The 19162-nt window shown below is 43.4% G+C and overlaps 1 protein-coding gene across 1 annotated transcript in view; it reads right to left on the bottom strand.

Annotated features, from left to right (window-relative positions):
- Positions 1-19162, bottom strand: part of LOC126278078 (vacuolar protein sorting-associated protein 51 homolog) — a 106232-nt gene that overhangs the window by 6904 nt on the left and 80166 nt on the right. Inside the window, exons 10-12 of the mRNA XM_049977914.1 lie at positions 10342-10566; positions 5237-5377; positions 3658-3836 (exon numbers count right to left, since the gene is read on the bottom strand). Coding sequence (XP_049833871.1) covers positions 3658-3836; positions 5237-5377; positions 10342-10566 — 545 coding nt within the window. The remainder of the gene's footprint in view (positions 1-3657; positions 3837-5236; positions 5378-10341; positions 10567-19162) is intronic.

Genomic DNA, 19162 nt, shown 5'->3' with positions numbered 1-19162 from the left:
CGTTGTAAGGAAGCTGAAGGGCAAACACCGTTGACTGACGAAAAGCGGAGCGGCAGGCCGGTGAGTGCAGTGACTCCACACAACATTCAGCAAGTTGATAACATCATTCGTGGTGACCGTCGGGTGACTGCAGATGAAGTGTGTCACATTATTTCTCTTAGTAAAGGCAGTGTGATCACGATTATTAAACAATTGGGGTACTCAAAAGTTTGTGCACGGTGGGTTCCAAGAATGTTAACCGATCAGAATAAAGAGGCAAGGAAAACAATAGCCTCCCAACACTTGCAGCGCTTCCGTTTGGAGGGAGATGGGTTTCTGAAAAAAATTGTGACCGGGGACGAAACATGGGTGCATTTTTTTGAATCCGAATCAAAGAGGCAGTCAATGGAGTGGCGTCACACAAGCTCGCCGAGGAAGAAAAAATTCAAAACTGTGCGATCGGCAGGGAAAGTTATGGCAACAGTTTTCTGAGATACAGAGGGTGTGATTCTGGTTGATTTTTTGGAGCAGGGATGCACAATAAATTCTGTTCAATATGTCACAACCCTCAAAAAACTTAAAGCACGTCTTCAGCGAGTTCGCCCAACAAAATCAATGGCAGATGTTGTTCTTTTGCATGACAATGCAAGACCACACACCAGTCGTCACACCTCTGACGAGATTGTCAAAATTGGATGGGAAGTTTTGCCTCATCCCCCATACAGCCCTGACCTGGCACCATCAGACTTCCATCTGTTCGGGCCACTAAAGGAAGCTCATCGTGGGATTCATTTTGAAGATGAGGAGGCCGTCGAAACATCCCTGCGTCAATGGCTTAGGAAGCAGAGCTGTGATTTTTACCGTGCTGGGATACATGCCCTTGTTCAAAGATGGACCAAAACTGTAGAGATTGGCGGAGATTACATTGAAAAATGACAAAATGATCCTCAATGTTGTGGTTTTCAACCTATGTAATTGCATTTCAATTTCCTGACAATTAAACGTAGAAAAAAAAAATAGGAGGCATTACTTTTTGACTGACCCTCGTAATCTACGTCTACATCTACATCTATACTCTGCAAATCACACTTAAGTGCCTGGCACCTTTAGATTTGACTGATTTACTTTAGTACTCATGTGGATGATCCCTCATTTTTCACTATTTAGGGTCAACTGCCAATTTTTGCACCATACAGATTTCTTTTTTAAATCATTTTGCAATTTGTTTTGCTCTTCTGATGACTTTAATAGACAATAAATGACAGAATCATCTGCAAACAGCCTCAGACGGCTGCTCAGATTGTCTCCTAAATCATTTATACAGATAAGGAACAGCAGAGGGTCTACACTCCTGGAAATTGAAATAAGAACACCGTGAATTCATTGCCCCAGGAAGGGGAAACTTTATTGACACATTCCTGGGGTCAGATACATCACATGATCACACTGACAGAACCACAGGCACATATACACAGGCAACAGAGCATGCACAATGTCGGCACTAGTACAGTGTATATCCACCTTTCGCAGCAATGCACGCTGCTATTCTCCCATGGAGACGATCGTAGAGATGCTGGATGTAGTCCTGTGGAACGGCTTGCCATGCCATTTCCACCTGGCGCCTCAGTTGGACCAGCATTCGTGCTGGACATGCAGACCGCATGAGACGATGCTTCATCCAGTCTCAAACATGCTCAATGGGGGACAGATCCGGAGATCTTGCTGGCCAGGGTAGTTTACTTACACCTTCTAGAGCACGTTGGGTGGCACGGGATACATGCGGACGTGCATTGTCCTGTTGGAACAGCAAGTTCCCTTGCCGGTCTAGGACTGGTAGAACGATGGGTTCGATGACGGTTTGGATGTACCGTGCACTATTCAGTGCCCCTCGACGATCACCAGAGGTGTACAGCCAGTGTAGGAGATCGCTCCCCACACCATGATGCCGGGTGTTGGCCCTGTGTGCCTCGGTCGTATGCAGTCCTGATTGTGGCGCTCACCTGCACGGCGCCAAACACGCATACGACCATCATTGGCACCAAGGCAGAAGCGACTCTCATCGCTGAAGACGACACGTCTCCATTCGTCCCTCCATTCACGCCTGTCGCGACACCACTGGAGGCGGGCTGCACGATGTTGGGGCGTGATCGGAAGACGGCCTAATGGTGTGCGGGACCGTAGCCCAGCTTCATGGAGACGGTTGCGAATGGTCCTCGCTGATACCCCAGAAGCAACAGTGTCCCTCATTTGCTGGGAAGTGGCGGTGCGGTCCCCTACGGCACTGCATAGGATCCTACGGTCTTGGCGTGCATCTGTGCGTCGCTGCGGTCCGGTCCCAGGTCGACGGGCACGTGCACCTTCCGCCGACCACTGGCGACAACATCGATGTACTGTGGAGACCTCACGCCCCACGTGTTGAGCAATTCGGCGGTACGTCCACCCGGCCTCCCGCATGCCCACTATACGCCCTCGCTCAAAGTCCGTCAACTGCACATACGGTTCACATCCACACTGTCGGGGCATGCTACCAGTGTTAAAGACTGCGATGGAGCTCCGTATGCCACGGCAAACTGGCTGACACTGACGGCGGCGGTGCACAAATGCTGTGCAGCTAGCGCCATTCGACGGCCAACACCGTGGTTCCTGGTGTGTCCGCTGTGCCGTGCGTGTGATCATTGCTTGTACAGTCCTCTCGCAGTGTCCGGAGCAAGTATGGTGGGTCTGACACACCGGTGTCAATGTGTTCTTTTTTCCGTTTCCAGGAGTGTATAATACTACCTTGGGGAATGCCAGAAATCACTTATGTTTTACTTGATGACTTTCCATCAGTTATTATGAACAGTGACCTCTCTGGCAGGAAATCATGAATCCAGTCACATAACTGAGACAATATTCCATAAGCACACAATTTCACTACAAGCCACTTGTGTGGTACAGTGTCGAAATCCTTCTGGAAATCTGGAAATATGGAATAAATTTTAAATCCTTTGTCAGTAGCACTCAACACATCATGTGAGCTAGTTGTGTTTCACAAGAATGATGTTTTCTAAATCCATGTTGACTGTGTGTCAATAGATCATTCTCTTTGAGATAATTCATAATGTTCAAACACAATATATGTTCAAAAATCCTGCTCCATATCAATGTTAATGATATGGGGCTGTAATTTAGTGGATTGTTCATACTATATTTCTTGAATATTGGTGTGACCTGTGCAACTTTCCAGTCTTTGGGTGTGGATCTTTTGTTGAGCAAGCATTTGTATATGATCGTTAAGTATGGAGCTATTTCATCAGCATACTCTGAAAGGAACCTAATTGGTATACAGTCTGGACTGGAAGACTTACTTTTATCAAGTGATTTAAGTTGCTTCACCATTCCCAGGATACTTACTTCTATGTTACTCAAGTTGGCACTTTCATAAACTATCCAGTGCGGCTGTTTTACCTTCACTTAAGGCCAGGGGAAAAAACAAGCAAAAAATAAACCAGACACAGATGAAAATGATAAATTAAAAACAAATGTAGCCCCTGGTTGGTCCACTGATACAGTCTGTCATAATGTAGTCCCCCATCCCACACACTCACACACTCACTCTCTCTCTCTCTCTCTCTCTCTCTCTCTCTCTTGTTTTTAAAGGATATGAAAAGTAAATATGCAAGCAAAATATGATTTTACCTATGAGTTCGCCGACTGGAGTCTGAACTGTGTTCAGCTCGTGTACCCTCTTCAAATAAAGCACCCACTTGTCCATCTAGTGCTGCCACATCTTCCACAACACGCTTCATTACAGCACGCACTGTTCTGGGTTCTATTGTATGTAGCCAATCACGCGTTTCCACAGATTTTCGCAACATCTGAGATGCAGAATGTAATGTATTAAAACACTATAAGATTTAAATTACATAATTAATTATAATCAATAAAAATCACAAAAATAAAAAATATTAATATTAAGTAATAATATTTGAGGCAACTGAGGGCCAACATAAGGGTGTCTCTTATCAAAACAGAGAAAACTTGAGCTAGCATAATATGTGCACAGTGTTAATAACATGATGAATCTCCAGCTTTGAGAATGTCTTAAAATGTCATTGGGAGACATAAGGAAGATGAAAAATAAGTGGCTGCTGGAGAGAAGGATAACTTACCCAGAACTACTTATCAGGAGAGAGAGAGAGACAAGGTGCACAGATTGAGGGGGGGGGTCAGCCAGAACTGCTGAATCCACCTTCACCTTTGATGTTTCCTCGCTCTCTTCCTTCTCTCTTTAATCTCCACAGAGTGTGTTATCTCGGGGTATAAGTCTGGACAGTAGTCCCAGAAAGAAAGTAACTGTCTGTTGGGATATACCAGATGAGTAAAACTCTCTTTCAGGGGTAGAACACTGACGACCCCAATGCTGGTATAGTAGTGGGGATAGAGTGAGATGGGATCCTGTCACCTGCACATACATATGTATTCAGACAACCATCGAGACCTGATAGTTACAAAGATGTGGGTATCTTTACCCTAGTTATAGCCAGAATCTTCATATTTTTTTCTTTTAAGAGGCTCATTGCAATTAGTCATCATTAAATGTTTGATAAAAAGCCAACCCTGTGGGTGATCGGTGTCAGAGACTGTGAGACGAAATATTACTCACCACTTTTGCTAGAAATCTCGCTGTCAGGATCTACTGGTCAACTTCTTGTGAAATAAGACAGCAAATTAATGATGGAGGAGCTTCCTTAGTTCATTCAAATGATAATATGACACTAGGAATATTTGTTCACCGGAAATCTTTTTCTTAGATAATATAAAATATAAATATTTCAATAAAAGAAGTGAGCCCCTCTATTACTCTCTGCACCCACTTTGGGGATGGCTACTTTAGGGAAAGTCAGGTTATCACTAAGGAAGCCATCATGAGAAAAGTTATAGTTGGAAGAGGCAGAGGCACTAAGCATTTCGATATTTTGTATAAAGTGAAACAGATTTGCAATTATGAATGAATGAATGGATGAACTTCAGAGTATTCAAACAATGCACGACAAAAGATGGACAACATTTGTTAACAATGGTATTACGGCTGCTTCTGCACCACAGCATTGTTTGTTTGCAAAATTTGGCAAAATCTGAAGTACGGACTTTGTCTGCATGAACAACTATGACCTCCACCAATCTGAACATGGATAGCACGAACACATATCGGATATGCTCACATTTATAGTTGGAGAATAGCATACATTTTTAAAAAATACAAAAAAGGTATTACCTGTGAAACATTAAGTCCTTGCATCCGCACATAATGATTTAGGAGGTCTTGTGCAGCTTCATGCATGGCTTCACACAGTTCAGAAGCTGGTGTTGTCTCATGTTGTTCTTCTATCCCAAACAGTTCATCAACAGTACTAAGCTAAAAACACCAAATATAGTTATTACTATGAATATGTGATAAAATGTTTGATTATTTGAAAATATTAATTCACATAACAAAAAAATTAGTACTTGGTGCAATGATCAGTGAATGAACCTAAATGTGCTAAAGTTGTGTAGTGTGCATAAGTAGATGAAACTTCCATATGTATGCCTTGCCCTTAGTCCTGCCTACAAAATGATTAATTTAACAATGCAGAAAATGACAGATTGCTACTTACCATAAAGAAGACACATCAAGTCACAGACAGGCACAATTAAAAGATACTTACATTAAGCATTCAGTCACAGCGTTCATCATTAAGAGAGACACACATGCCATTCACACACACAAGCAAGCACACATCATGCACACAATTGCCAACTCCAGCGTCTTGGCCTGAGATGCCGGAGTTGTTGATCATGTCTGCATGATGTATGCTTGCTTGTGTGTGTGAATGGTGTGTCTCTCTCTTTCACTGATGAAGGTTGTGGCTGTCTTTTAATAGTGTCTGTCTGCAACCTGATGTGTCTTCTTTAGGGTAAATAGCAATCTGTCTTTTCCTACATTGTTTATATTCCTAGCTAGAGTTTCCATTGTTTGAAATGGTTTATTTATTTTCATGTCCTTTAAACCAGAAATTTCTTGAAAATAGCCCATAAAATGAACTCATTGCTAACTTTAAAAAGTTCGTCTAGTGTGCACGCTTCATCCAGTAGGCAGCACTGCAGCAGGTAACCTGGGTCTTGCAACTTGCCACATTTGTACAGAACATTTGTTTCATTCAGAAGGAACCCCCCCCCCCCCCTCCTGCTGCCCCCTCCACCACCCAACTTCTGCTTGTTGGGCTTGAAGTGCACCACTCCCATTCACACCGAGTTCAAAGTACGGCAGCTTACTGCCAGAAACAAATTCCATTCTTGGGAGGATGTCTTTGTTCTCCAGCTCTACCACATGTCTTTGATTGAAGGTGCCTCCAAGCAGATTGCAATCTTTGTATTGGGTGGTGGGAGTCAGTTTCCATCTTTGTACTTTCAGCATCCTGATCTGGGGTTCTGGATGACTTTTATAAACTGTACCCCTTTCCCTAAAAACCTCTCCAGTCCTTTTCCTTCACCTCTTTTCCTTCCCCTTCAATTCTTCCACCAGAAAAAGGAGCCAATAGCTCCAAAAGTTTATAAAAGTTAAATCCTTTTAAGTGTGTGTGTTCCCCTGCTGCCACTTGGTGAGTAGATTTTTTTTTTATCTGTCCATTTTCATTATAATGCAATGTCCTGCTGCACATGGACATGGTCCCAATGAGGGGTAGAGTTTCTGCACTAGTATTGGTTTCAGGTATCCTGTTGCAATATTCATTGACTCACAGACTGTGGTGTCAAGCTACTTCACCTACGCAGATGGCACAGACCCTGGCTTAGGTGTTGATACAATGTTATTTAAATGTCTGGATGCAATACTGGGTTGTGTGTCGATATACTATGCGATCGGAAGTATCCAGACACCCCCAAAGACATACATTTTTCATATTAGGTGCATTGCATTGTGCTGCCACCTACTGTCAGGAACTCCATATCAGTGACTTCAGTAGTCATTAGACATCGTGAGAGAGCAGAATGGGGTGCTGGACTTAGAAAGTGGTCAGGTGATTGGGTGTCACTTGTGTCATACATATGTATGCAAGGTTTCCACACTCCTAAACATCCCTAGGTCCACTGTTTCCAATGTGATAGTGAAGAGGAAATGTGAAGGGACACGAACAGCACAAAAGCGCACTGGCCAACCTCGACTGTTGAGACTAACAGAGACCACTGGCACTTGAAGAGGGTTGCAATGTATAATAGGCAGACATCTATCCACACCATCGCACAGGAATTCCAAACTGCATCAGGATCCACTGCAAGTACTACGACAGTTAAGCAGGAGGTGAGAAAACTTGGATTTCATGGTCAAGTGGCTGCTCATAAGCCACACATCATACCGGTAAATGCGAAACAACGCCTCACTTGGTGTAATGAGCGTAAACATTGGATGACTGAAGAATAGAAAAATGTTGTGTGGAGTGCTGAATCACAGAATACAATGTGGCAATCCGATGGCACAGTGTGGGTATGGTGAATTCCTGGTGAACATCATTTGCTAGTGTGTGTAGAGCCAACAGTAAAATTCGGGGTGGTGGTGTTATGATGGGGTCATGTTTTTCATGGAGGAGGCTTGCACCCCTTGTTGTTTTGCATGGAACTATCACAGCACAGGCCCACATTGATGTTTTAGGCACCTTCGTGCTTCCCACTGTTGAAGAGCAATTCTGGGATGCCGACTGCATGTTTGAACATGATCGAGAACTTTTTCATAAAGCACGACCAGTGGCAGAGTGGTTACATGGCAATAACATCCCTGTAAAGGACTAGCCTGCACAGAGTCCTGACATGAATCCTACAGAACACCTTTGGGATGTTTTGGAATGCCGACTTCATGCCAGGTCTCACCAACCAACATCGATACCTCTCGTTGCAGCACTCCATGAAGAATGGGCTCCCATTCCCCAAGAAACCTTCCAGCACCTGATAAAACAAATGCCTGTGAGAGTGGAACCAGTCATCAAGGGTGGGCCAACACCATATTGAATTCGAGCACTACCGATGGAGGGTGCCACAAACTTTTAAGTCATTTTCAGCCAGCTGTCCGGATACTTTTGATCACAGAATGTATTTTGGCTGTGAGCAGTGCTGGAGTCATTCACCTTCCCACACCACAGTAGATTCTCACCATGCTTCTCTTTTACTGAAACAGAAAATCAAGCATTTGTCTTGCTGGGACTTAGCTTCTGGTGGTTAGCAGCATAATAAAGGCAGAGTGTGTACAAAGTTTGTGCCAATTGCTCTTCAATCCCTAAGAAGCCTAAGCCTTCCACTGCTACTGCTGTATCAACACTATGTATGACATGGCTAGTGCAATCTGGTATTTCCCGGTAATTTGTGTACACATTGTGCAATATTGGTGCCAGGATATTTCCTTCCTCATGGTAAACCATTCTTCTGATTCCTCCACCAACTGTTCTTTCCATAGAGACTAACACAGAGTCTCTTGCTGCGGAGAACGGTGCCAACCAAGGATGTCAGATGATGGTCTCTTGTCCGTTCATATAGTCTAATCAGTGTACTGTCAATTAGATGAAGACCACTTCAGTAATCAACTTTCTTTCAAATCTGCCCCCAAGATGTCGTGTCCTGTTTAACAGCTGATCAGTGCATAACTTTAAATGTCAGAAACCTGCTTGCTGGTGTACGGATCTCTGTTCTAGGATGCTTGTGATTCAATGAAGTATCAGGCATTCCATGATCTTCAAGGTATGGCAGAACACTGACACAGAACGGAAACTTTTTGGGTCATTTCACTCCTTTCTTGGTTTCAACAGTGTGGGTACTGTGCCCTTCTCTCCACATCTTTGAGATCTACAACTTGACAATAAAGTTGTTCATCATATCCAGGTGTCATTTCCATGTTTTTGGTCATACATTTTCAGTTTTTTCAACTTTCAGTTTGTCAACACCAGCTGCTCCGTTGAGGTTCACATCATGGATTCCAGCTCAGCCATGGTGACCACATTTTTGAGAAAATGTCTTTCACTCCAAAGATCCCATGCTATGTGCTCTTGAGTCTTTGTAGTTACTTTTGGGATATTGTTCTAGAACATGCGGGATCTCTGATAAGGTTCTTGAGGAGCTCTGAGGCTCACCTCCTGTTCACTTCCATGTCATGACTTCCAACCATGTTGCTCCACTTTATCTTTTGGCTTTCCGAAATAGTTCACATCAGCTCAATTCTAGCTTGTACACTCTGTTCAGTGAAGGAGTTGTTCTGGCAGAGATCTTGATATTTCTGTAGTAGAGGTTTGTCACTCTTACAAAGTTCTATTACATACTCTGTCATACAGCCTCATTGCCTGTTATCTCCTTGAAAGTCATATGGTTATGTCAATTAAGTGTTCATATCCTTGGACTCACATGGAGGATCTGTGCTGTGTGTGAAAACTCATTCACATGTTTCTACCGAGGGAGGCAGTGCAGTGGTTAGCACACTGGACTTGCATTCTGAAGGACAATGGTTCAAATTTGCATACAGCCATCCAGATTTATGTTCATGATTTCCCTAAATTGCTTCAGGAAAATTCCAGAATGGGTCCCTTGAAAGGGCATGACCAATTTCCTTCCCTAATCCAAGCTTATGTTCCATATCCAATGACTTTGTTGTTGACAGGATGTTAAAAATTAATCTCCTCCTACTCCTTGTTTGTTTCTCAAATTAAGCTCTGGTCCCAGAAGAGACAAATATGTTGTCAGGAGTGTATCCTCTTCTACATCTATCACTTTTGAAAGTGAAATTGTCATGAATCAGCTGAAGGTCATGAGCACCTGTCCGAGAACGACCAGGAATGTGGAAAGTCTAGATATACACTAAGAAAGAAAAGTAGCTGTCAAACACTAATACTTGGTGTGCTTTAATTTCATTTAACAGTGAATCTTGTTATCACTTGTTCATGTTAATATAAAGATGGCCACCATAAAAATAGCTCAACACAACGATAGTAAATTAGTTTCATTTATTTTTCCTCCAACATAGAAGTAACTTCCATCTGATGTTATATGCTTAGCACAAAATAAAATAAATGCAAGTAAATTATAACAAGTACCTGAAAAATATTTCAAAATGAGGTATCTTCTATTTTTTTTATAGCTAACAGATTAAGTGAGTATTGCATGTATGCTTTATTATCTGCTGTCCAATGTCAGTAAATATTTCCTGATAAATATGAAAAATGGAAGTTTCCATCAAGGGAAGAACAATCTTAACATGTTACTATCAGTTTTTTGTGTCTCTCCAAATCATCAACAAGTAACAGAGCCCTGACATTAATCAACTCTAACAAGCAGAAGATTTTTCCAAAGATGAACCATATTACTTACCAAATAATGCACACTAGATGATTCCAGCTCAAGACAGGTCTTGGAAAGTAGCAAGAGCAGTGAGGGCAAAGGTACAGATTTCACTGAGTCACTGCAAAAGGAGCGGGCTGTAGCTGTTAAATGATGCAGGAAACCTACAACCAGCTCCTCTCGTACACTGTCCACACAAAATGCATCACGAAAGTGAGGCTTCAGCCCAAATGTCAGTTCAGGTTGCACAAATACCTGTAGACCAGAATATGGCAAAAAATCAGTTTTATTCTTTTCCTGCAAATTAAAGTTTTTTACATTACTCATACTTATACACCATATTCTACTGACAATAACTAAAGAGAATTGCTTATAAGTACGTAGGAGTATACACACAAATTATAGCTTAATAATAACTGATAAGTGGTACCCATTCTAATTTTTGTGTGTGGTAAAATTTAAATTACTTCATTTATCACCTTAAATTTAATTGTGATGGAAGACCACTGACATGACCTTCATGCAGATGTGTAAGTTTCACATAGTTATTAGAGACTTACATTGACCTTGTGTGACTCACAAATACAGGTTCGAAATCAGAGACTTTCATTCACTAAATTTTTCCCAGGTGCAACAATTGGAAGTTTTAATGTAAATGGGGAGTCAAGCAGAATTAACATGTGCTGCACTTCTCTTAAAAATGTGTAGGATAGCCTGGAACCATGCCCACAGATGCAGCTATCACGAAAGTTCAAAAAATGATACTGGAAAATCAGTATTTAAAGATGTATGAAATAGCCGTCACCATTAACTTATCAAAAGAAAGAGTACAGTAAATATTATATGAATTATCTATGAGAGAGCTTTGTGCATGGTAGATGCTGCATTTATTGCATAATGTCCAAAAGTAAATGGGAAAATGAATCTCTCAGAAATGTTCGGACTGCTATAAAAAGATCGCTACTGATTTAGTCTGACTGACTGCTACTGTGGACATGAGACTTATGCAGCACTTTACACCAGAAATGAAACCATAATTATAGCAGGTGATGGAAACTGGAGGCTCTGCATCATGAAAGATGAAGTTTATTTCTGATGAAAAGATATTGCAGGAAATTTCTGTGATGAAAAATGTGTTGTTTTTATTAAGTACCTCACAAAGAGGAAAACAATAATTTGTAAATTACATGCAAGACTTATGCCCATTTGCATTTTATAATAGCTGTTTCACCATTTTAATGTATACCTCCACCCATTTCACATACCTGAAAGTTTTCCTTCATAGTGGGATTTATGGAACACAAATAACTGAATAAATTAGTTAATTAATGAAGATAGAAATTTTGTTGGCCTTATCAAATAGTCTTCATGAAAAGAATTTATTCACTGGAGAAACATTGGACAAAGTGTATTAACATAAATGAGTATTGTGTTGAAATAAAAGTGCATATTTTAATCCAAAATCTACAGTCTTTCAATGGCAAACCGAGAAATTTTCACATAGTCCTTGTAGTTGATCCAATGTTCTCATGATGCACTACTGAGGCATACAGTTATGAAGCTCGAACATATACATGAACAGTTCATCAACACTGATCCATAACTAAATGAAAGTTTGCAAGTGATAAATCAACATACAACTGGCACTTGACAAGATCCTTTATTATATTTGATCTGCATAAAATAGTGTGATATTACAGCCATATTGAAAGGAAAACCAGACTTATGAATAAACAATGTGTTATGGGGTCAATAATAATAATAATGTAAAAGCCATTCTATAAGGAAGAAAAGCAATAAACTGCTACCCATACACAATGTCACAATATAGAAGCTAACTTACAGTACTCGACTTTCAAGCATTGCTTTACATATTATTAATGTATAAGTTATACACATGAAATACTGTTTGTGCAGTAATGCCCTCTGTATTTTTGCCCTCTGGAACGCATTTACTGGAGGCAAGAAAGGGCAACTAGCGAGTTTTCATTTCTTCTCACAGAGTTCTGTTCCCTGTTCGGCCCTTGAAGTACCTGCATTGACTGTGCAGCATAGAGACATTGACATACCAATGTAGATACTAAAGTGGTGGTGAAGGATGTCCTTACGCATGTGATTCCCCCTATTTATTTTTTCCTTTACCTAGTGTTAATTTTGGACTACCAAGGACCCAATATTTCTGCAGTCCTGACAGGAACAGTCATGCCTAAAATGGAACAAAAGCAGCAGCAGCTACCTCTTATGTACCCTTGCTAATTCAGGGCATTATTGTCCAGTTAGTGCCTGATCCCAAAGTTCAGACTAGGTGTTGACCTATTCCAACCCTTCTTTAGCCCTAACTGCTCAGATTGCAGACTTGCATGAGTTGATGGTGGCAACAACAGCTATTCTTTCTGATAACTGGCAGGTGGCTCACTTAGGTGCATATGATTAACAGCACCTGGTGCCTTGCAGGGTATCGCAGGTGGGCCTGTCACCCACCAAGTCACTGTTTGGTGCTGATCCCAGAGCAGTGACATTGCGGCACTCTCTCTCTTCACCAGTGCTGAGCTCAGTGGGATTGCGTCAGTTGCAGTGTTGTAATTTTCACCCACAGTGATCTTTGGGTCCTCAGCATCATTCTCCTTCAGCTAATTGGATGAGCCAGTGGTCTAGTCACAACTTTCATTTGCTGTGTGTTCATTGGGACTGCCTGTACCTGGAAGGCATGTGTGGGGTATGCTGCAGGATAGGCCATTTGCCAACTGTTTGAGACAGTCAGCAAGCCATGAGTCAGTCTCTGGATGCCCTTGTGTTCTCGCTGGACTGTGGGGCCATCCCTGCTGCCCTGTATGGGTTATCACAGCCTATTTTGCTGAACTTGTTTGTGGAGAGGTGGCCGGTTGAATTTCATGTCAACATGGGTGTGACGGTCAGCTCATTAATTGAGATACATACAGGCTCCTCGGGTGCCCAGACTTGCAGTGGCCTCTGTGTCTGGTTGTGTCTTGTAGTAAACAGTGCAGTCCTTTGTGGGGGAAATTCTTCAATGTGGAAGAACAACTTACATTGTTAGTAATAAATTCACCATCGGCATAAAATATTTTTGGGCCTATTCTGTTTTCGGCTTCCATTTTGTTGACAGAGTGCATTTAATGTCTCAATCCACTTATTTTCATGATTTGGACTCCCTACTGCAGTTTTATAACCCACTGTTTGAGAACACTTTGGGCTGGGCTGAAAATCTCAAGGCACGTGCTTCTCTCACACCCTCAGTGGTACTGAAGTATTTTCCCCCCTGCCACATTGCCTTCATGATGCATGACAATACAAAGGTCAAGTTGCACCACTGGCAGGATCAAGGCACCATATTTTTTATTCCATTGAGACCGTAGGCCATCCGTTTGGTGATGATGCACAAGCCCAACAGCACTATGTGACTTTGCAGTGATTTTAAATAAGTGGTCAATATACAATGTGCCTTTGATTTGTATCCAACTCCACAGACAGTGAAGTATTTGGTGAAATTGTCTGTAGACCAGAATTTTTTATGCTTCAGTTTGCACAATGTCTACGCGCCGTTGCTGTGGATGCAGTCTCTTTGACTTTCTTGGTCCTCAACATCCTCTTTGGGCTTTAGCAGATTAATCACTTGCCTTTACGTATGAATGGTATTTTGGAGCACTCGAGTCAGGACATTCCCTGATGTGTTAATTACCTTGATGACATTGAGTAACAGGCCATAGCAGAGAGGTTCATTTGTGAAACCTCCAGTCAGTTTTCCCCTTCCTCCTCGAGAATGGCTTTTGTTGCAAGCTGGAAAAGTGCAGTTTTTCTCCTCAAAGGTGCATTTTCTGGGACATGTACTCACCAAAGATGGCATCGTCCTGACAGATGATCACATAAAAACTATTGCCAACGTGCGGGTACCCGAGAACCTAAAGGAGCTCCAATCCTTTTTGGATAAGATTTTGTATTATGCTCAGTTCATTCCCTGGGCCACGAACATCTGCCATCCTCTTTTCTAACTTCGCCAGAAGTGCATTAATTTTGTTTAATCTGCAGACTGTCAATGGGTTTTGCAGACCATCGAGCACTGTTTGTGCTTTGCTCCCTGCCTGGCTTATTTTATGCTAGGTAAACCTTTAACTCTGGTCTCTGACAAAACCCAGTATGGCATTGGTGTAGTCCTGATCCATCAGACCCCAGATGGCACTGAACAGCGCATTGCCTAAGCATCGGACACTTTCTGTTGTGCACTGTAATTACTCACAAGTGGAAAAGAAGACAATAGCTAATATTTTTGGAGTTAATATGTTTCATATTTCCTTATATGGAACAAGGTTCCGCCTAATCACAGACTACAAGCCGTTGTTTTCCTTATTTGGCCCTCATTCCAAGCAGCCCAACAGGACTGCCCACCAACTGCAGAGGTGGGACCTCTTTCTCAGTAATTATTGCTATGATGTTTGTTAATGCTCCACTGCCCAGCATGACAATGCTGATGCGCTTTTGCAGCTACCTGCAGGACCCAATCTAGAATTTGGTCAGCAAGAGGCTCTCATGTTCATGTCAGATTATGCCCTATAGCAAATCCTGTTGGATTTTCCCTTGACAGCACTGGAAGTCATGACCACTGTGGCGTCTGATCCACTTTTTCCTAAAATCAATTCAGTAGTCCAGATGGCCGGAGTGTTTCTCTTTGGATGGGAATCCAGTGTGGCATACACTTTTTTCCTCCTGTATGATCAACTCAACATTGTCCCTAGCCAAAGAGGAGTAATGCTGTTTTGTGGTTGTCCCACTGGCATTGCAGTCTCGCATGTTCCAGCTGCTGCATGCACTACATTGTGGAATGACTTGTATGGAGGCATTGGCGCAACGTCTCACCTATTGGTCTACGATCGATTGTGACATTGAATGTCTGGTGCAGACTTGCGGGAATTGTGCACAGAAGCAGTTTGCATTGCCACAATAGTTTCCTCCTCGCCTACTCCCAGCGCACGTCAATTTCAAAGGTCCAGTTCTGGACAGCACTGGCTGTTGAGGGATGATGCATTTCCAATTTCCCACACGTAGCCAAGCTGTCCCCCACATCAACAACTACCACTGCTCACGAATTGTTGGTTATTTTTGCCACTGAGGCATCCCCTAGGACTAGTGTGTCTGATAGCGATAGGCAATTTGTGTCAGAGGAATCCGAAGACTTTTGCATTTGTAACAGTATCCAGCGTCTGGCTACTGCCCCAATTTAGCATCTTTGCATTAGGATGTGTTGTCATCGACTTTTCTGGCTATGCGCTGGGTGACGCCAGTCAACAGACGCAGTCAGGTACAGTGTTTGCATGGGCACCAGCTGAGGGGCCTAGTCACATGTCGTGGGCAACCATGGCCCACTGTATTTTCATCCTGGGGCTGCTGTTAGGGCCTGGTTCTTTGGCCAACAGCACAGGTGGCTGCCTGGTGCCACAAAGGTCGGCAGTTGTTTGTGTGGATGTCAGTAAGGAGCAGCTAACCTGCAATGCAAATCAGTTGCACCCTGTCCTATCAGAACATCACTGCCATTGTGTTCTGGTCCACCAGGTGGCAGCAATGGTCACAATGTTGTTCCAAGAGTGGTCTCCCACTTGCAGGGGCGTGCTTCCATGTTGCCGCACTCACCACTGTCCTCCTGTTGCCTGCAGCCTCAAGTCCCAGTCATGCTCACACCTGCTGATGTAGAGCCAATGGATTTTGATCCACCCTCCCCTCCTCCTGCTACACCTCCTCCTCCTCACCTGCCCCCCCCTCCCCACCCCTCACCAATCGAGATGGCCTCATCTCCATTGCTGCAGTGGAACCCCACTGCTTCAGCCTCTATGCCCTTCCACCCTTCCAGTGGAAACAGCAGCGTCAGCATTGCCCCCTTTGGTGGTAAATCTGTTGTCATGTTCTCCAGCAGCCTCTCCAGTTGTGTGCCAGAGGTCATGGCTCAAGCCCAGCCATTTTCGGCTCTAAGTGGCTGTCTCAGGTTTGAGGGATTTAGTATCCCCAGCATCAGACATTGTGATGGTGGAGACAGATGAGCTGGCCTTGGCAGCACTGCGGCACAGTGTGGAAACCTCCTATTGAAGGTGTGTGTGCGCCACGTTCCGTGGGCAGACCCTCTGACAGAGGTGTTTATCTGAAGGCAGCAGTAAGCTGAGCAGGCCAGTGCTTACTCTGAGTTCAACTACTGGGGATCTCATGTTGTTCATAATGCCTAATGTTGTTGCCTAGTACTCAGTCAATAGGCACCCATGCCAGCATTGTCCTGAGTTATCCCCATGCACATCTCTACAAGGGTTCAGACTGTCTTGTTACACCAGTGCAGATACTAAACTATCTCACCCTTGAATGACATTCTGAGCCATGAATAATGTAGAATTCACATCCCATGTGTAGAAGGAGCTAGTTATGTATTAACTGATTTAAAAAACTAAGGTGTGGGCACCTGATACAGCCAGTAGGCTCCTGGTACTAGTATGATGAATACTCATTATCACTGACTGTTCCATGATCAAAACATTTACAAGTATTTCTTTACGTTTTCCGGTGGACAGAATATCCATCTTTCGGGCATGCATCCTTGGCAGTATTATTTCTTCTTGAGATATTTTGGTTGATAACCATACAGTATTGTTAAAGGTGAGTTGCTGACAGAATTAAAAAAAATTTGACACAATACTGTAGAGTAACTGCACGTGTATCAGAGAAGAGACTCAGCAACAAGATTGTCAGTCACAGATAAAATGTAATACATGCAAAAATAAACCATAGCAAGTGGCAAGTCAGTAAATAAATGGTGCTCACAAATCATGCAGTTAATTATTTAAATGGAAGACTCAAAGCAATAATTCCTCTTGGATTATGGATTTGAAATGAGCGATTGCTATGATTTGTAACATGGAAACCCTCATCTCAGCTGAGCAGGTTGTCTGCTAATTGTATTTCCACAGCCTCCTTGACAATTGAATCCCAGTAGGATGAAGCCACTGCCAATATCTTGGCATTCCTATGATCCATGGAATGGTCAGTGGAATTACAATGTTCAGCCACTGTGATTTATTGGGCTGCAAAAGCTGGACGTGTCCCTGGTCTCTGGTGCACCATCCTTGTACAGTGGGTAACTTTTACTAGACTGACAAGAAATTTCATAAATACTCACCTTTAATAAAAGCACATCATCTTTTATAGATCCCAGAAGATATGTCATCTTGGTCAGTAAATGAAAGATTGGATTTATTTCAAGCTTCTTCATTATTCTGCTGATTCTTGAAGAAACATTTTCCACATAGGGGATACAAATCATGGAAACCATCCATTTCATGTCTATGCTTCCAGACGAATTATTGTTTTGAGTCTTCACTGCCTAGTATTCAACATATGCCATCCTTTTTAAAGATTAATCACATCATTCGTAAGCACTGAGTATTTGCTGACTCAGCACTTGCTATGTATTTCAAGGAAGACTCAATACATGAAAGTCACAGATCAAGTAAACGGAGTAAGATGTGTGTACACTTTAACAGTCAAATCATAACTGAGTCCGAGTCTAGCGGCCGCTGGCTGGCTGGCCGCTTAGGTGGCACTGCTGCTGCATGGCTAGCAGACAGTGCCGCATATAGAGGATGCGTATAACTGCACGGCAGCACTTTGAAAGATTGGCGAGTCACAACACTTTTCCCCCCTTTGAATTTTTTGCGCAGGTCTTGATGGAGGTGGCCTGTAGATTGCTAACATCCATAGGTGGTGTTTGACTGGCTGTCAAGTCTCGAGGAGGAGGCTTCCCGTATGGATGGAAGTGTCCCCGATGATAACGGGTCGAGATGATAGGAGACATGGGGGTCGAATCTGCTGGGGCCCCGTGCACCAATCTGACTGTTGCGGCAAGTTCGGTTGTTATAACAGGAGACATGGGCGATGTGTCCGCGTCTGTAGGAGAAGGAGGCAAGTAGAGTTGCTCCGACAGATGATGGTTATCTGGTTCCTGCATGGGCAGGTCTCCTGGTGGCGTCAGTTCTTGTGCTGGCACTGATATGATGGTGAGAGGACTGCAATGTGAGTAATGAGAGATTCCAGTATCCCGAGCATCAAGTAGTGCCCAAGGTGGTGTAGCGGCATCTGGAACAGGCATTGCTGGCACACGAGGCTGAAGCTGGTCTGAATGATGCACTGCAACACCTGTGTCCATCTGGATTTCATACAGGCATTGGCCATGGTGGTGTAAGATGTGGCCAGGACTCCATTTTGGCCGCCTGCCATATCCCCGTACCCATACAAGGTCATCGGCGGTGAACTGGCCAAGCAAAGGCACCCGCAGCCGTGAGGTGGAAGACTGCAAAAGATGAAGTGGAGTGCGGGGCTGTCGGTCATGTAAGAGCTCAGCCGGGCTGTGGTCGCCCATGGGGTGAAACTGTAAGAAGCCAGAAATTGGAGCCGTGACATGCATGACGCCATGACGGGCACAAAAATCCACAAAATCGGAAGAGGCAAATTGCGGACCATTATCAGAAACAAGAGTAGAGGGAAGGCCTTCCAAAGAGAAAAAGTGAGCTAGAGCATTGGTGGTTGCCTTGGTGGTAGGCGACGTGCAACGGACAATGAAAGAAAATTTAGAGTAGGTGTCAATAACGAGATGCCAATAAGTACCTAAAAGGCGAAGTCAGCATGAATACACTTCCAGGGCATCTCAGGTGAAGGCCACGGTGACAAAGATGACTTCGGGGCGGTGGCCAGTAATGAACAACGGCCGCAGGCAGCGACCGTGTGTGTGATTTCAGAGTCGATGACGGCGCACCGGAGATTTTGTGCAGCAGACACCCCAGTGCCGTTGTTGAAGGAGGCGCAAGCC

The sequence above is a fragment of the Schistocerca gregaria genome, chromosome 6, assembly GCF_023897955.1.
Source record: "Schistocerca gregaria isolate iqSchGreg1 chromosome 6, iqSchGreg1.2, whole genome shotgun sequence".
In the NCBI taxonomy this organism is placed as follows: Eukaryota; Metazoa; Arthropoda; class Insecta; order Orthoptera; family Acrididae; genus Schistocerca; species Schistocerca gregaria.
The sequence above is the reverse complement of the archived record's forward strand: the minus strand, read 5'-3'. Positions and strand labels throughout refer to the sequence as shown.